The 19,307-nt window shown below is 34.2% G+C and overlaps 2 protein-coding genes and 1 non-coding gene across 3 annotated transcripts; 1 reads left to right on the top strand and 2 right to left on the bottom strand.

Moving 5' to 3' along the window:
• Positions 1–2,868: 2,868 nt before the first annotated feature.
• On the bottom strand, positions 2,869–6,314 carry LOC113859082 (putative glucose-6-phosphate 1-epimerase). Its single transcript, XM_027491898.1, has 8 exons — positions 6,201–6,314; positions 5,259–5,333; positions 4,432–4,488; positions 4,188–4,345; positions 3,956–4,060; positions 3,592–3,694; positions 3,354–3,453; positions 2,869–3,074 (listed from the first exon to the last, which is right to left on the bottom strand). Exons 1-8 carry the CDS (start codon positions 6,312–6,314, stop codon positions 2,869–2,871), a joined length of 918 nt encoding a protein of 305 aa, XP_027347699.1.
• A 10,460-nt stretch (positions 6,315–16,774) lies between these two features.
• Positions 16,775–16,879, bottom strand: LOC113860463. Its single transcript, XR_003503914.1, has one exon. It is a non-coding gene; the product is annotated as a small nucleolar RNA R71 (small nucleolar RNA).
• A 1,157-nt stretch (positions 16,880–18,036) lies between these two features.
• Positions 18,037–19,053, top strand: LOC113859473. Its single transcript, XM_027492240.1, has 2 exons — positions 18,037–18,349; positions 18,416–19,053. Exons 1-2 carry the CDS (start codon positions 18,037–18,039, stop codon positions 19,051–19,053), a joined length of 951 nt encoding a protein of 316 aa, XP_027348041.1.
• The last annotated feature ends 254 nt before the right edge of the window (positions 19,054–19,307 follow it).

The following is a 19,307-nucleotide window of genomic DNA, read 5'->3' as shown; positions in this document are numbered from 1 at the left end:
CTAAAAAGAGTGTTGGAAAAAATAGTAGGGAAGAATATGAAGGATTGGACTGATAAGTTGGATAATGCTTCATCAGGACAACTTTTAAAACTCCCATAGGCACTACACCATATAGGCTTGTGTTTGGTAAAACCTGTCATCTCCCAGTTGAATTAGAACATAAGGCGTTTTTGGGCAATCAAATCCCTGAATATGGATCTTGATCATGCAGGCAACAAGCAGATGATGTAATTGAATGAATTGGAAGAATGATGCATTGAAGCCTATGAAAACTCCATGATCTACAAAGAAAGGATGGAGGTCTACCATGATAAAAATAATTAAGGAAGGTAAACTATTTCAAAAAGGTGATTTAGTACTGTTGTACAACTCTCGCTTCAAATTATTCCCAGGTAAACTCAAATCCCGTTAGTCTAGGGCGTTCACTATGCATGAGGTATTTCCTTATGGTACAATTGAATTAACTCATCCAGAAAAAGAAAATTTTAAGGTGAATGGACATAGACTGAAACTGTACCACGAGATCAACTTTAAACTTTTGCAAATGAGGACTTTAAACTCCTCCATGTTGAATTTTGAATTACATCACATAGTTTAGGTTAGGTAGGTTTAGTTTATTTTAAGTTAGTCATTTATTTGCTCAATTATTTATATTTTTTTATAAAAAAAAAAGAAAAGAGAGAGCAGTGATATACACAGCTGTGTACTTTTATTTTCACGTTAATTCTGTTAGGCAGTGATGTACACAGCCAAATATACGACCATGTACTTTTACTTTCCTTTTGATATTGTTAGGCAGAGATGTATACGACCATGTACATAGCCGTGTACTCAACCGTGTAAACGTCTAGGTGAGTCTTTTGTTTTTGTTTTTTTAATTTTCTAGGCAGTGATTTACACGTCCAGATACATGACTGTGTATCCTTTTGTGACGAAGTTTAAATGTTTTCTTCCCTTTTTCTATCATACGCTGTGCTATCCCTTTTCTTAGACCCTTATTAAACTCCCCAATTTCCCTTTTTCACCTTTGTCATTCTCAGAATCCTAATTATATAAGCCATCTCCATCTCTCTACATACCCACCCTCGAAACCCCAACTCCCTTTCCTATTTTTGGGTTACCTTTCCTAAAGTCTCACCTCCAGTTTTCCACCCATTCTCAGCCCCATGCTCTACCTCTCTTTCTCTCCACTCACCCATTTCTGAACCCTATCTTCTACACTCTTCATTCTCTGTTTTCTACATCCATCATGGCAGATAGGTCTTTATCAAGAGCGCCCATAAAAGGCAAGGAACCAGTGAGGAAGCATCCTTGTCCCCAACATGAACCTTCTCCACAACCTCCCTTATCCCAGCTACTTACCTTCAACGCCCCTACTCACCGCACTAGGTATGATAAACTAAAAAATTGGGTTTGATGTCAAAGCAAATTTATTGACTAGGATGTTTTGCATCACTATAATCTATTTAAGGAAGTGAGGAAATTGGTAGGAGTGGGGCATTAGAAAAATCAGTTTTCTATTACTGAGCCTACATATAGAGAGCTCACATTAAAATTTCTCACCACTCTAGTTGTTGAAAAGAAATTTTCTAGTTGGGATTATGAAGGCTCTATTCAATTTCAAATGATGCAAAATATGTATAAGATGAGTTATTTTGACTTAGCTAATAGACTCTCGGTATTTTGGTCATGAATCAGAACTACTCTTAAAACTTTGCTAATTTTGATTTTGTAATTAGGTATTTTAAATCCAAGATGTAAAAGGTATACTTTCGCATATAACTTAGATTTGGTATTTGCACACTTTGTGTAATTTTGTGAATGTATGTCTAACTGAGAAAAAGTTTTAACTTTCTCTCATATTTATATTACACAATTTAAATAAAATTCGTTTATCCCTTCATTTCGTAACAAATTATTATCTATTTTTAGAAATTACAAATAGAATGTTACAAAGGTCCATTTTACAAATATAAAAAATGTGTTTAATAATTTATTTGTAAATATTAATTTTAAATAATAAAATATTATAAATTTAAATGATGTGAAATGCTATATGAATTAGTGACTAAATTATAACTTTTCAGAGACTAATTTCTAATAATAAAATTTAAAAACTTATAACAAAATGATCAACATTTATAGAGAGTAAAATATAATTAAGACATTTTTATTATTTTACTCAAAGTTTATTTTCATAATTAACATTTTTTTGAAATTACTTATTAGTTAAAGAATTTATTATATTTTGTATGATTTTATTCCAGCTTAGAATAAGAATAGGCTTTATTGGTTTTATAAATAGACCTTTACTATAGATTATAAAACAAAGACATTTTAGGCTTTGTTGTAAACATTTGAGTTTTCTTCAATAAGCGAATATCTTATATTTGAGGTCATAGGAGTGTTTTCCCTCTAAAAGAGTCCTCCTTTCATAATTATAAAACATTTTAAAAACGGACATTGTAGTCAGCCTACATAACTTTTCTAGGAAATTAAAACATTATCTTTACTCTGTTCAATAAATGTGCTACCAATGAATCTTAATTTGGTTGCCAATGCCTGTTCCTTTCAAACAATATATTACAAAATTGCAAAGCTATATTTGACATCCAATCCAATGGATTTACAGTAATAGTTGCAGCGACAAGAAGGAAATTATTTAGTTGACATAAATATGAAGACAGAAGCGTCTCTGAATTATTAGATAGTGGCAGCTTAATGAATGTTAATCTTGCTCTTACTTTTTATTACGACCTCACATGGTATACTTGCACAAGTGCACTTACTCTGTATATCTAATTTGGTGATTTAAGTCCATTTGGTTATAAATGTTCACTGGCTCCATTGAGGTGATGAGTGAAATCCTTAAAGAACTTTTCGAGGATCCAATTGTCCACTGCAATAGCTTGATGAAACAGTAGAGAGCTCTTGATAGCCCTTCCACTCTTCATAGGGCTTCAAGACAATTGGGTTTTCAATAGCTGCAGAATTCACACATATCATGAACTTGTAATCATCATTCCCCATATCAGGTAGAGCCTTCACCTTCCTATACCCTGGATTCCATACCCCTGCATTCCCATCACAAGTGAATAAGTGATGGAAATACTAGTAAAATAAAATGAAAAGAAAATGCTAATCAGTGGGCCCTCGGTGCATTTGTTAAGGAATTAAAAATGTTTTTCTCGTTAAAAAGTGTTATCAATTCACTCTACCATCATTTCAAATGCAACTTTACCGTGATTTGGAATAATTTTACTGAATAACTAGACCCCCAAGCAAAAATACACAATATGAATGATGAATAGGAAGAATATAACGGAGGATATTTTATCCAAAGTGTTAACAACCTGCATCTGGCATTGCATTCTTCTGCAGTACAAAAGTTCTTTTTTTCTCATGGTCTATGATAGCAATCTTTGTTGGGGTGCACAAGTACACCCTGTCCATCTACAAGGCAACCAAAATTGTCCTTAGTTTGAAAGCTATATGATTGGTATCAATCTACAGTGCAAACATGTGAAATATATTAAGAAAATGATAGATAATTATTTAGAAATGTTAAGCTTATCACTTATGAATTTATACATGGCCATCAAAAGTAACTGCATCTGCCTGCTCTGTGAACCTTGATCTGTTCATCAAATTGTCAAAATAATCAAGTGTCTCCAATCCCTCGATGCGCACTTCACTGCAAATTTTGAACAACACTATTCAATCCATCATAAAGCCACAATGAAGTAAGATCTTTCAATCTTCTGTTTGAATCATAGCAGCGATGACAAGGTCAAAAAATGACTATCATGGCATGATGATGCAATAGTAGAAGTGAAAGTTCGCAAAACTGAAAACCTTTGGCAATAAAAATGCAAGAAATCAAGAGTGATGATAAGCAACTTTTGTAGACATCAACTAAAATAAAAACGGTAATTTCAATATCTAAAATACATACCTGATATCTGATACAGACAAATAGTTGCTTATTGACAGTGTAAAAGAAAGTGCTTTATTATCAGTGTTTCTGACTCTTGGAATCAGAATGAGCCGAAACTCAAAACTGCAGAAGCAGAACAAAATTGAATAGTTTTGTACAGTTCAATGGAGCCCTTGAGTAAATATTTCATCTTTAGGGAACACAATGGAAATGAATGGAGAAAAAAGGAAAACACAACTTGAACTCATACCTACATGGTCTGGTCTTTAAGTCAACTCCTGTTGACTTCAATATCAGATCAACAGAGCACTGATTGTCTGATGGAGGTAGAGGAGAAGGGTCCCTATCCAATGACCACAATCTGTTTCTTGCAGATCCATGTTGTTCTAGTGAACCAGTATTCCCAAACTGCAAATAAAAAATTCTAGTTGAGGATGCAGAATTTAAACAACTACAAAATTCAAACATGTTTCCACCAACATGTTAAAGCTAACCTCTGGAGAGCAAACTGATATACCACCTCTGATTGCTTTGGATTGTTTCCAGTTAGTCTGTTGGGTTAAGAATTCGAGCATGAGAATGTGACAAACTGACAACTACAAATGTGTGGGGTAAATGCATGGAAATCATATCCTTTTATTCTTACAAAAAATTCAATGCAAAAGTAAAAGAATATATGATAATTTTTCTACCATAACAATAATTTTAGGATTTAGGGTATCACCTTGATTCACTTAGTAACTATCATAGTTTGTTTTTTTTAACTTACAAAAGTCCACACAAGAAAAATTCAATAAATAATAATTTTTTATAAAAAATTGTAACATTTAATAACAATAACAAAACCTTGTGAGTTTGACTACATGCATCACACATCTTATTGAGATCAATTAAAAATTAAATTGTTAAGAATATTATTTATTATTAAATTTTTTTAATAATTTTTTCTAAAGTTTTTTAAGTCTCTATCTCCTCTCTTTTATTAGACTAAAAGTCATATTATTTAATTTTTTTTTTTTAGTGTTGCCTCTAGTAGCCTTCTTTGTACTTTGCCACCTAAACTAACATGAACATAGTTTCGACCAGCATTTTTTCCTTTTGATTGTCACGATTCTTAATGATTGTTCTCGACATTCAAATGACTATCGGCATTAGTATGCCTTTCATTTCTATTACAGGACCAAATATTGTATATACTTCAATTTAACGAGCACACTATACGTTATGTATCACCTTGACATATATATTATATTAAAACAATAACAGTGCTGCTCTGAATTGGCTTTTAAATTGAAAATACAAATGAACAATATTTACTTACCTTGGTGCTCATAAAAAGCAACTCTTCCTTCCGTTCGTTCTTCCAAGAAACAACCTGCCCTCCATTTAGAAGCACCTGAAACCATATATGTCAATTAAAAACTTGATCAAGTGAAGTAAACTTCGTTGCATTGGTACGGATACGATATAACATGATAAATAAAAACAATAATTTTTTCAAAAATTAAGATACAGGTATGGCAAAATATCTGAAATGAGGTATAATTTCTTTTGTAAACTACTTATATTTTATCATGTTAATTTCTTTATATAGGTGATATTTATTAAGATTTGTCATCATTATTGTACTACTGTTGGTCTTTTACTTCTTGAAAAATTTATTAAAAAAGAGTACTTTAAGATAATTGAAGCTAATATAATAAAATTTTGATACTGAAGCAATTCTATGGTATACGTATCGAGTATCCCGTATGAATACGATATGGGTACGTTATAAAATTTGAAGTATATATCCGTCTATCATAGGAAATGAACCTCTTGAATATCGTATCATTATGGTTGGTTTTATTTAAAAACTAATAATATTTTTGGAAATATTGTGCAAGTAGTGAGCCTCATTCACAATCTTGTTCTTTTAAGCAAATGATAAAGTTGAAGAAACTACATCACCAGCCTTAAAATAGATTCTGAGATCTTGTTTGTAAATAACTGTTAAAGCTTGACAAACATTATAAATTGAAGTCCGGGGTAACAAAGAGTGCTCTCAAAAGGCTTCAGAAGGTGTTAATCTAACACTAAACATGAGTTGAGCATGCAGACTTAGAGGATCATATGCTACATAACATAACGCGAGCTATTTCTGAAGTGAAATCCTACTTCTGAAGCTTATCATAAGCTATAAAAGATAAGTAACTAAATCATTAAAATCAAAGCGTAACATAAACACAATTATCAAATAATTGGTACAAGAGAAACAACCAACCTCTGCGGATGAACCAGTTGGCTCAGTCAATATAATCCGAGGCAATCCATCTATGTCCTGAAATATATTCAATGGCATCGGTCTTGGCCTTAGCCTTGCCCTTATGCTACTCATAAATGGATTCACTTTCCCTATTCTCCAATCCAGCTGCATCCAATCATACGAGAAAAAAGATATCAATTTTCATCCTCACCATCTGAACAAACCACACATGGTATATTACATAAAAGGTTGATCACCATAATACCCCTTTGTCACAAGAAAAAGACCCTTTAGAAATCAGAGAAACTATAGAAAAACAAATCAGGAAGAAGCAATTTCCAATTGAATTATGTGAAAAGAGGAAATGGGTTAGCGTACTTTTGAGGCTATCTTTTACTATAATACTCCTGTGAGCTGTTTTATGATTTGTTTGGAGTTTCAAAAGACAGTGCCCATAACTATGCGTTTTCCATAGAGTCCATGTTTGATGTCAGTGGATATAAAGTTATAACTGAGAGAAAGAAAAGACAAAGAGAGTGAGCAAAGAGGGACCCTGCTTAACTTTGAAGAGGAGAGAATATGCAAAAGTAATCAACCGTCCTTTGAAGACATTTTTATCTATAACGGTCGGTGCAAGACATTCTTTCATTTGTATCATTAAAATGTCACATAAGCCATCTTAATGGCAATTATATTTTATTAACTATATATGGTACATTATTTCCTTTAATTGTGACTAAAAATTTAAACATCACTATAGTAAAATATAACAGCAACCCACATGGCATGAGTTGAAGTTAAAACTTTTATTTTGAGGAAGGAAAATTAGATGAATTGCTATGAGAAAATAGCTAATTATAATATTGACAAAAACACATTCATGTAAATGTAATTTGAGTTTGTTGGATAATAAAATCTTGCTCGTTCACACTCTTGGAAAGGGGCTCAATGGCTCATACATAAGTTCTAATATCATATCTGAATTTAAGGAAGACCCATGGTCTAAAAAACTAAAATAGTGAAAAAAAGTGTATGACCCAACAAAGGGGCGGGGAGAGTAAATCCGTTTATAATTACAAAATCTGTATATAAATTTCAAAAAATCTATTTGCATTTCACACTTTTTTTTGTAGTAAACGGAGTAACTTGTGTGAGGTTTGATATAGTTGTTCGGCGGTAAATGTCATTATTATGGTGGTCAAAGAAAAGGAAGATGATGTCATGCAAGAAAATAAAGTACAAGCAGGAAAAAGTGGAAAGAATATCACTACTTAAAAATTTTAAAAACTAAAGATGAAAATCAATTATTTTTAAAAAAATCTTAAAATAACATTTTTTTTAGTCTAGAATGAACTTTTTTATGTCACTTAACGTGATAAATCATTACTCTATTATTCAATTTTAATATCTAATTAATAACAATAACAAAATTAATTGACAATTGTTAATCTTAAAGACTAATGAGTAAACTTTTAATTTTAGAGGATTATTTAAATAGTTTTGCATAAAAGGACAATGTAGAATAGTTTTCTTGAAAAGGCCAAATAAAAAAGATTATTTTTAAAAAATTAATATATTAAACTAATAATTAGATGTTTTATAATAATTATACTTATATATAATGTAAAGTAGCAAGATAAAATAAAAAAACTTACGATAGTTATTTATGAAAGTTGAGTTCATTGTTCATCAATAATTGACTTTGTACTAAAAAGACTAACAATATCTTTTTTAATATATAAACCTACACTATTTGCAAGAAACACACAATCTATTTTATTTTGAAGTTTTGTCTTTGATAAGTCTATATTTTGGTATATTTTTATAACATATATATGCATGCATGCCAATTATTTTATTAGAAGTTTATATTGATTTTTTTTATATTAATTGTGTAGTTTGATATGAAGAGTGTCGCAACTGAGTTTTGGTGCATTTTGAATCCAAATTGGATGGAAATGGGCCTCACTGAGTAGCCAACACAACCTTGGTTATGAGGAAGCATGGGGGTGCTTCATGGACCATGCACGGGACTGCATAATGGGTAGCATGACTGTGCTTACCTTCTGAAGATTCAACTTAGACATTTTTTTACACATCTACAAAGAGAGAATTTGAATTTTAAATTTAAAAAATCATATTTTTCTTTCTTGATATGTTATATCTTTATTAGACATAAAGCATATCTTTTGGTGGCAACAACCATCATATTTTGTGAATTCTAAACCCTATTTAAAGAATTTCGAGGGCTACAACTTGGGGATCTTAGGATTGGCTAGCCACTAATGACTATTAGAGCTTTGGGAAGATATCTTTGGATCAAAAGTTTTTTTTGTCTATTCTCTATTGGAGACTCCTCTAGTTTGCATATACTTTTTGAATAACTATAGATTACTTTATTATTATTTTAGTTTTCTATTATATTATGTCTAACTAAATCCATAGTTAAGACTATAATAGCTCATTTACATAACTGTATGTGACCTTTGTGCTTGATAATAATTTTTATTTTCTTTCTTGATTGGTGTTTCACTTACTGTGCTATATTTGTATGTTTAGAATTAACAACTCTTAAATATATCATAATTAAGTATATTGTAGGCGATCGTATCATATATAGTTAATGGATCTATAAGGGTAAAATGAGACAAAGGATTAGGTGGACAAAACTTAGTTTTTCTTTTTTCATCATTAGTAAATTAATAGCTCATAGACTCTTTATGTTTTCTCTTTCTTTTACCTAGCATGATTATTGGGGGTAATAGCTTAGGAAAGAGATTGTTAACATTGTATGACCATTGAATGTTAATATGGTTTAGTATGAGCAATTGACAATCATAAGGAAACTAATAAAATTAGAGTTAATCTAAAAGTGAATATAAAGAAGTGTAGAGATGAAACTATACGCTCTAGGTTCCTCTCGATTAGTTTATTGTCAAAGATTGCATTGTTTTAATTCTTTTTAATTGCTTTTATATTTGAATTCTTGTTTTATTTAATTTCATATCCTTTAAGTTCAAACAATCGAATTAAGAAATTCTTAGTAATTGAAAACAATCATTATGAGACAATATTTTGGAAACTTATTTTAGAACTCCTTTATTATTTTTCAACGAGTACTCTTGCTCACGAACAATTTTTCAGCGTCGTTACCAAATATTTTTTTCCAATATTAAGAAAATCTAATATTTATCCTATTTGAGCAATTCTTATTTTTAATTTAATATTGTTTTGATTGTTTATTTTGTAACACCTTAATTTTTATTGCTTTTTTTTTCAAAATGAAAAAGTTTTATTTTTAAAACTACAACATTTCTCGCTTAGGTGAGAAATGTCTCACTCAAGCGAGATTGTTTATATGGACAAGGATGCCTCTAGAGCACTCTCGCTCAAGTGAGAGTGGATAAAGATTTCTTAATTGTACTCTTTCTTAGGTGAGGAGCTCTCTTGCTCAAGTGAGAATAGGCAATAGAATGAGAGTTTTATTAAGTAATTTCGCTCAAGTGAGGATGTTCTCGCTCAAGTAAAAATATCAGCAAATATGTAAACAAAATTTATTTGGTTTTCTCGCCCAAGTGAGAATGTGGTCTCGCTTAAGCGAAAAATGCCATCGACTCAACTGAGAATGATCTTGCTCAAGCAAAAATCTTCGAGTAAAAAGGTATTTAAGTAACTTTGATGTTTTTAAAACTTAGATTCCAAGGCAAGCAACCATTACATGCTTTGATGTTTTTATCTCACTCAGTTCTCTCACTCTCTTCCACAGCTAGAAAATACCTTTACTCCTAAAACTCCTCTTGAATCCAAGCTTGGATATCTTTTGCACTTTATATATATGAATTTAGTATACACTCTTGCTTCTGTAAGTGGTTACATGCTTTTTATTTTAGAAATCTAAGCATAAAAGTGAATTCTTTGAGTTGATGAACTAGATGATATATGTTTTATTATTTATTAAATGGATGAAATATGATTTATTAAAAACATGTGATTTGAGTTGAGTTTGAAGGTGTCTGACCTTCAACATGACTTGGTGCAAACCTGTTGTGAACAACGACAAATTGTATGGAAGAAAGGTCATAAAAGAATGAAAGTTGAGAACATAGTCTTGTCCACTATTGAACGGAAACGCACCATGTGTGGTAGGTTATGATGAGTGAAAGTAGGAATTCTATGTAGACAAAGAAGGGATGAATAGAAATTGAGGAGGGATATAATACACACCATCTCATCTAACTGGCAGAGAAGGGATAGACCATGTTGCAACATGCACTTGTGTCTGACGCCATTTCAAACCTCTGCCTTCTTTGCGTCCCTCATGCCATCCAAGATCAATATGTGGGTCCTCTGTGCGTCCACTTTGAACAAGTGGGTCAACTGATGATGCTAGTTGTAAGATCTGAGCCTATTCACTCTGTAGAGACAACATGGTCTTGCATAATGCGTGCAGCTCATTGAATGTGAATGATTCTTGGCGATTAGTAGCCAAGTAGTATGCCTTCTCATATACATCTCCCTATAATGCATAAACATAAGTAAAGATTTGATCTGGAATGAAAAGCTCATTGAAACATTTACCATAGTTTACAAATCATATTAGGGACTTGTATAGAAATACATACCAAGAGTGAAAATACAACTGCATCTTTTGTCATCCAACGTTTGGTATGAGTGATATATCATTGCATGTACTCTGAATTAGAACTCAATAATATAATCTAGACCTCATTGCTCAAAACCCAATCTAGTCTCATTTCCTAATACTAAGATGTGTCTAAACTTATCATGTCAATTCTCTCGTAGTGTGATGTCATGTATTGTATCATGTTAGAATGGATCACAAAGAATATGTTACACCATCTCAAATTGACGCATGACATGATCTGGTTGGTGCCTGTGACACCCAGGCGCTACGTGAAGGCGGGGAGTGATCGCCGGTGCAATGTGACACGGACAAAGAGTGGCTCCTGGCAGGCTTCCAACTGTAAGGGACACCTGAATGAATCAAACTTACACCATCCAGAGACTGTGTATACAGTTGAGGATAACATAAATAAATTGATTAGGACTACCTATACAAACAAAATGCATTTATCACTTAAAAATTCCAAAGTTAAGCGTGCTTAACTTGAGAAAATTATGGGATGGGTGACATTCTGAGAAGTTTTCGGGAAGTGTGTGATTGTGGTTTGTGGTGACAGTCATCAGTCCCGAATAAGTTGTTGGAATTGATGTGGAATGTGGATGTGGATGTGCGTGATGAGTTGATATGATAATGATGAATATTGAATGATGATGGGAATATACGTGTAAATATATGTATGTTTGTGAAATGCAATGTGGATGCTGATTTTGCATTGAGATGGATTTTCTGGACTGTTTGAAATAGGCTAAGTGTATGGTGCATGGTGTTCTTACTGTAGCGAGAGGGCCTTCGGAGGAAGGCGTGAAAGCATTGAGATGGACTTTCTAGACTGTTTTAAATAGGCTAAGTGTATGGTGTAGGGTGTTTTCGCTATAGCGAAAGAGCGACAATGAGGGGTGCATTTCTGGGTGCAATATCGCTGTAACGAAACCCTGTAGCGCGAGGGTCTCACTGTAGTGAGATTCTGCAGAAACCAGGATGCAATTTCCTTTGAGATTTTCGCTGTAGCGACAAGGGACGTTGCTGCAGCGAGGCAACTATAGCGAGAGTTTTGCGACTAGAAGAGTATTTGAAGGGTCTAAGGTTTGGGAAACACATTCCCTTTCTTCTCACTTCATCTCCCTTTCGATTCTCTTTGTCCCTAAGCCATTCTTACCAATTAAACTACCTCCAAAGTTGTTCGTGAGCTGGATTGAAGGTTTGATTCATGTTGGGAACGCTTAGAGGTGAGTTTTAATGGTTAGGATTTTGGTTTTTGTCCCTCTTCTCAGTTTTCTGGGTTCTCTTTGATTTCTCATGCAGTTTCCCATATGTTTTAGGGACGAAATTCATGTGGGAAAATGAATGTGGAATGTGCACTTGAGTGCGTGATGAGTTGATATGATAATGATGAATATTAAATGGTGATGAGAATATACGTGTAAATATGTGTATGTTTGCGAGATGCAATGTGGATGTTGATTTTGCAACAAGATTGACTTTCTGGACCGTTTAAAATAGGTTAAGTGTATGGTGCAGGGTGTTCTCGTTGTAGCTAAAGGGCCCTGGGAGGAAGGCATGAAATTGTCGCCTTCTTGCTATAGCGAGAGGTCCCTCACTGTAGCGAGAGAGCGACAATGAGGGGTGCATTTCTGGGTGCAATATCGCTGTAGCGAGAGGGTCTCGCTGTAGTGATATTCGACAGAAACTAGAATGCAATTTTCTTTGAGATTTTTGCTGTAGCGACAAGGGGCGTTGCTGCAGTGAAGTAGCTATAGCGAGAGTATCGTGACTTGAAGGGTATTTGAAGGGTCTAGGGTTTGGGAAACACATTCCCACTATTCTCACTTCATCTCTCTTTCGATTTTCTCTGTTCCTAAGCCATTCTAACTGATTAAACTGCCTTCAAACCCTTCGTGAGCTAGATTGAAGGTTTGATTCATGTTAGGAACACTTGGAGGTGAGTTTAATTGTTAGGATTTCAGTTTTCATCCCTCTTCTCTATTTTCTGGGTTCTCTTTGATTTCTCATGGAGTTTTCCATGTGTTTTAGGGACGAAATTTGTGTAGGGAACGTTTTCTACCGTTAGATTGTGTTGGGTCTTTGATTCGAGGTAAATGGGGACTCTACCCTACCTCATTCGGTTATATTTCGTTTAGTTTGCTATGTGTGACCATGTTATTGAGATAAGATGTCAGAATATGTATGTTTTGATAGAAATTCTATGTTAGATATGATGAAATGAACATTGAATGATGGGTGTGATGGAGTGAATGTGTATGAGCATGCCATTGATTGATGATTGAATAATGTAAATAGTTGAAAATGGGTGTGGATGGTATGTTGAATGTAAATGTGGATTATGTTGAAAGAGTTGTGTATGAAATTATTGTGCGTTAAATGTAACGCAAATAAGTGTGGGCATTTGTGCCGTGTAATGTGAATGAGTATGGGCCTGTGTGCCGTGTGCGAATATGAATATGGCATGTAAATTGAAATGTGTGTGAAAGAGGCATGTTATATGCAGTTGTAAATATGCTATAAATGGTTCAGCGATACACTGGAGATATAAAAGATGGGAACGGTAGAAATACCTTGGGAAAGAGAGAGTGGTGGTGACACCAACAGTGAGCGTAGGTGTACTACAGGCCATACACTCTCCTCCTGACTAAACCTCTGACCAACACCTTTGCTGAGCAACTCGTGACTACACACGCGGTATCCATGATGCATGGCTAATCGGCGACCATCCATGGTGTGAAACAGTGATCATAGTGCCACAGTGAGCATGGTTACATGCAATAAGTGCACGTGTGTGTGCAAAATGTTGTTGGTGCAGTAAGCGCATCAGTTGTTCATTGATTTGGAATGCTTGAAAGTGTTGATTGTGATTGTTTATAATTGAGTAGGATATGTTAGGAAACGCGTGAAGTGTGCACGGTGAGTCTCTATATTTGTGTATGTTAGATAGCATAGAGTACTCACCCTTACATTTATTTTTCAGGTGACTAAGACGATCAACACCGGACTCAGTGAAGGGGTGAATGACACTGCTATAGGGTTTTTAGATTTATTTTGAAATTGTGATGTACATGAATTAGTCCTGTAACAGTTACTCAATCTGAATTTGTTAACCTTTATTACTTTGAATACTTTGGTAAAACTCTGTGTGGGAAAGTCCATTTTGAATGAAAATTTTCTTATTCCCATTTTGTGAAATGATAAATCCATATTTTACCATTATTTTAGCATAGTTTTTGGTTAATAATTAGAAAAATAGTTCTAAAATTTGAAAAGATCACAAAAATAAAATAATTAGTATAAATTGTTGTTTTGTTGAAATATTAAAAATTGTTTAGATTTTTGTAGGAGTTCATGCAAAAAGATGGAAAGTTATTGAAAGTGCTTAAAGGAAGGAGTAAAAGCTGAAATTGAAGAAGAATAGTCAAAGAATCAAGTTTGAAGAAATCCTAAGAGCTGGGCGTTACAACTCCAAGTGATTGGCATTTGAACATGGAAAGAACAAAATACAGCACTGGGTCTGCGTGGCTACTCTGAGTGATATGGGCTAACACTCCAGCAACTGAAATTAGATAACTGTCATTGCGTTGAAACGCACATCACCTAGTGCTTTGGTGCGCAATAGAGCGTAGAAACGCATAGCAGATGGCGTAGCAACGCAGAGCTAAACACATAGAAGAAGCATTCATTGAAGTGTTGTGCGTTGAAACGCACATCACTTGAAGCCTTGGCACGCGAGAGCGCGTTGTAACTCATAGTACAGGGCATGGCAACGCGAAACTGAGCATCCAAGTAAAGCCTAGACTGGAACTTTGCGCGTGACAACGCACATCAGTTGAAGCCTTGGCGCTAAGAGCGTGGGAACGCAGATCACATGCAACCAAGGCGCGCAACTGCGCGCCTTCACTTCAGCTACTGCGCGTTTTGGCACAAAATTCTGCAACTTTATAACTTCTTCTTCTTGCCAATTTTTGGATTTTTAAAGCTTCTGTATCACTTTTAGAAGATTCTAGAACACCTGGGGATAACTAACTATCAGAATTTCAAGGGTTAAGTCGAAGAATTAGGGGAACTCTATAAATAGGAATTAGAAACTTAGAAAAGAAGCTTTTTGTCATTTTTAGTTTTTGGTATTCATTTTGTAACCGCTTTAACTTCCAAGGGAAGTCAGAGGGAGAAGGGAGGAGCGACTTTTGTTCTTCTTTGCTAGAGGAATCTGGGGGAAGGCAAAGTTATGGAGATGGCTCTCTGTTTTTCATCTTCTTTTCTTCTTGCTTCTCTCCATTTCATTGTAATGTGTTTCTAACTCTTTTTGTTAGGGATTTATGGATCTAGAATTGATATATTGATTTCGTTTTGACCCTAAACTTTGAGTATTTGATTTGATTGAGGGATTAATTCTGTGTTTAATTGATCTTTGAATGGAAATTCAATTGATTAATCAAAGAGTAGCCTTCACTGATGGAAATTGGGTTTGTTGCTTGGATCTGAATTAATCACCAAAACTATTGATTTTCTTAGGGATAAGTGGTCTTAGTTTTGCAATCTTTTGGTTCTAATTCGTAATGCAATATTGAACTAAATTTGGCCTAAGGAATTAGGGAGATTTGGTTGACTATTAGGACCAATGAGCTGAGGAATCAATCTTTGGTTATTGTAAAGAGAAACCGATTATCAATCAATCAACTGCTTGAATGTTCAGAGGCAAAACTGAATTGATATTGATATTTTAGTGAAATAAATTCCTAACTTTCATCCATTCGTAATTCATTCTAATAGTACAAGTTAACATTCTGTTTTTAACAATTTCTCATTTCTTTAATTTTGAATTTTACTTTCTTGCATATTGAAATCTGTTCAATGAATTGTTTGGTGCAAATAGTTATTATCTTGTGAATTGATGATTAAAAATAAGATCCTAGAGGACGATACTTTAGACTTAATCTGATTTCCACACTTTATAACTTGCTACAACTACCTAGTACACTTGCTAGTAGTGAATTACACTATTTAAGTACTACGATAGAAAAACGTGTATCATGTTTTTGGTGCCGTTGCCAGGGATCTTAATTTTTAACATCATTATTAACTAAAGGATAGCTAGATTGTACCACCTACTTTCTGTTTTAAGTCAATTCTGTTTGATAGTTCAATTTCATATTAAGTTTTGGTAGTTATTTTACATATATTAGCTGTTATTATTTTAATTTTTGTAATATTGCATTGCTGTTCTATTTTTAAATAAACAGAGGTTATCTTTTAGCTCTTGAAGAATATTTTGATTGTAATTTCTCTGCACTTCATTGCTCTGTGTTCTAATCAAAGTTCAAATATTAGTGTTTGTGTTTAGTTTTCCTTGTGTTATATGCGTGGGAAGAATAAAAATAAATCTGTTCTTGTATTTGATCCGGACATAGACATAACTTTGAAAAGGATAAGGAACGAATTAAGGGCAGAGAACTCGGCTAAAAAGAAGCAGAATTCACAGTTTACACCTTCTTCACCAAACTTAGCAGAAAAACAAGCCAATTCTCCAACTTCATCTGTAAATTCAAAAGCAAAGATGGCTGAACCACATAGACAAAGGACTTTAGGAGACTATGGAGTACCTAATATGCATAGATACAGTTCTTCTATTGTCTGACCAACCATTCAAGCCAACCATTTCGAGATTAAACCTGCGTTACTTCACTTAGTTCAACAAGATCAATTTTTTGGTTTAATTTCAGATGATCCTAACTTGTATATTTCTAATTTTCTGCAGTTATATGATACCATAAGGATCAATGGAGTTAGCGAAGATGCAATTAGATTAAGGTTGTTTCCATTTTCCTTGAGGGACAAGGCAAAATGTTGGCTCCAAGCCCAACCACAAGGGAGCATAACTACTTGGACAAATCTAGTCAATAAATTTTTCTCTAAATATTTTTCACCTTCTAAGCCTGCAAAGCTAAGAGGAGAGATCACATCCTTCATGCAGCAAGTAGGAGAAACTTTATGAGGCATGGGAACGATACAAGGAACTCTTGAGAAGATGCCCACACCATTGCATACCGGAATGGATGCAACTTGAAACCTTCTATAATGGGATGAATCCAGCAACTAGAACAATGATAGATGCAGCTGCAGGAGGTTCTTTGAACACCAAATCACTAGAAGAAGCTCAAGGAATTATAGATATGATGGCCTCCTCCATGCATCAAAGCTGTAGTTTGAGACAATCAACAAGGAGTAGTGGCTATGAGACAAAACTTCTTGAGACCTTTTTGACTCAAAATCAGTTGCAAAACCAATTGTTTTCTGAACAAATAGCTGCACTCACCCAACAAATCAGCAACTTACAAGCTGCACTAACACAGAACACTCCACTTGTGTGTGATTTTTGTGGAGGGAATAATGTAAACGGAGCTTGTGATGGACATAATTCTGAATCTCAAGAGCAAGTCAATTATATGGGGAATTTTTCAGAGACAACAATCTTCATTTCCCCTGGTTTTCAGTTCTCTAACAATAGAAACCAGCAGCAACATAGCTGGAATAACCAAAATTCTAATTGGAAAAATTCTAACTCTACTATCCCATTTTCAAATGCAGGTCCAGCAGCACAACAACCTTATTTCCAAGGGAATCCAGCCAACCAACTTCAAAAAAATTAGAGGTTTTCTAAACCATTGAATGAAAGGCTGAAATGAAATGGAAGAAATCATGCTGCAATTCATGAAAGTAACACAAACAAGCTTTAAGAATCAAGAATCTTCCATGAAGAAGCTTGAAACACAGATTGGACAACTAGCTGAGCAACTTTCCAGCAGCGAAGATGGGAGATTTCCTAGCAACACAGTTATAAATCCAAAAGAACAGTGCCAAGCTGTGATGACTAGGAGTGGAGCTGTTGTGGGTAGTCCAAAACCAGCTGAAAAGAGAGAGAAAACCAAGGAAGAGGAGAAGATCAAATCTGATCTAGAGGAAGGGAACTTCACCATATTGAAAAGAGAAAATTCAGAAATGGATATCCTTCCTAAAACTATGAGAAGAACGAAGAGGCAAATTTTAGAAGATTCAAACAAACCTCTAGATGAAGAGAGGTACAAACGACTGCCTTATCCACAAAGAGTCACCAATCCTAAGTAAGAAAGGCAGTATGAGAGATTTCTAGACATCTTCAAAAAGCTCCAAATTAATATACCGTTTGCTGAAGCATTAGAACATATGCCTTCATATGCAAAATTCATGAAGGAGTTGCTGTCCAAGAAGAGAAAGTTAGAAAATGACAAGACAGTCCCTTTGACTGAAGAATGCAGTGCTATTTTGCAGAGAAAGCTGCCTCAAAAATTAAAAGACCCAGGCTCATTCAGCATTCCATGCTCTATTGGAAATTGTACAATAGGAAAAGCTTTGTGTGATCTTGGGGCAAGCATCAACCTTATGCCTCTTGCCATCATGAAAAAACTTGGAATAGAGGAAGTCAAGCCAACAAGCATCACTCTACAACTTGCGAACAGATCATATACTTATCCATATGGTATTGTAGAAGATTTATTAGTTAAAATTGACAAGTTTATTTTCCCTGCAGATTTTGTGATTTTAGACATGGAAGTGGATGTCGATATTCCTCTAATATTGGGAAGACCCTTTTTAGCTACAGGGAGAGCTTTGATTGATGTGCAAAAAGGGGAATTAATGCTTAGAGTGCAGGATGAAAAGGTTACCTTTAATGTTTTTGAAGCACTCAAACATCCTAGTGACGATAGTACTTGCATGAGAGTTGATATCTTAGAATCTATTTCATTTCCTCAATTAATTGATAATGCTAATGAATTTTCTATGTTAAGGGAAATTATAGTTGTAGGAAATTCACAAGATGCTGTAAAAAGAGAAGAAAAATTCATGGAATATGTGCAGCAACTTGAAACACTGCCTATCATCCCTTTATCCAAAAATTCAGCAAGAGAGGAGCTGAAAAAAGAAGAGGAAGAAGAGAAAGTGGAGAAACTTGAGCTGAAGCAATTGCCATCTCACTTGAGGTACTCTTTTCTAGATCAAAGACATCAATATCCAGTGATTATAAGCAATAATCTTAAGGGAGATGAAGAAGAAAAGTTGCTGAGAGTTTTAAGGAATCACAAATATGCAATTGGATGGCACATCTCAGATTTGAAAGGTATTAACCCATCCTTTTGTAGACATAGAATTCTGTTTGAGGACAACTACAAGCTAGTAGTATAGCCACAAAGAAGGTTGAATCCAGCCATGAAGGAAGTGGTTAGAAAAGAGGTAATGAAGCTGTTAGATGTAGGGATAATCTACCCAATTTCAGATAGTCAATGGGTCAGCCCAGTTCAAGTAGTTCCTAAGAAAGGAGGAATAATTGTAGTGGCAAATGAAAAGAATGAATTAATACCCACTAGAACTGTCACGGGATAGCGTATGTGCATTGATTATAGAAAGCTTAATGATGCAACAAGGAAGGATCATTTTCC

This window comes from Abrus precatorius, unplaced genomic scaffold, assembly GCF_003935025.1.
Source record: "Abrus precatorius isolate BTA unplaced genomic scaffold, Abrus_2018 Scaffold2, whole genome shotgun sequence".
NCBI lineage: Eukaryota > Viridiplantae > Streptophyta > Magnoliopsida > Fabales > Fabaceae > Abrus > Abrus precatorius.
The sequence above is the reverse complement of the archived record's forward strand: the minus strand, read 5'-3'. Positions and strand labels throughout refer to the sequence as shown.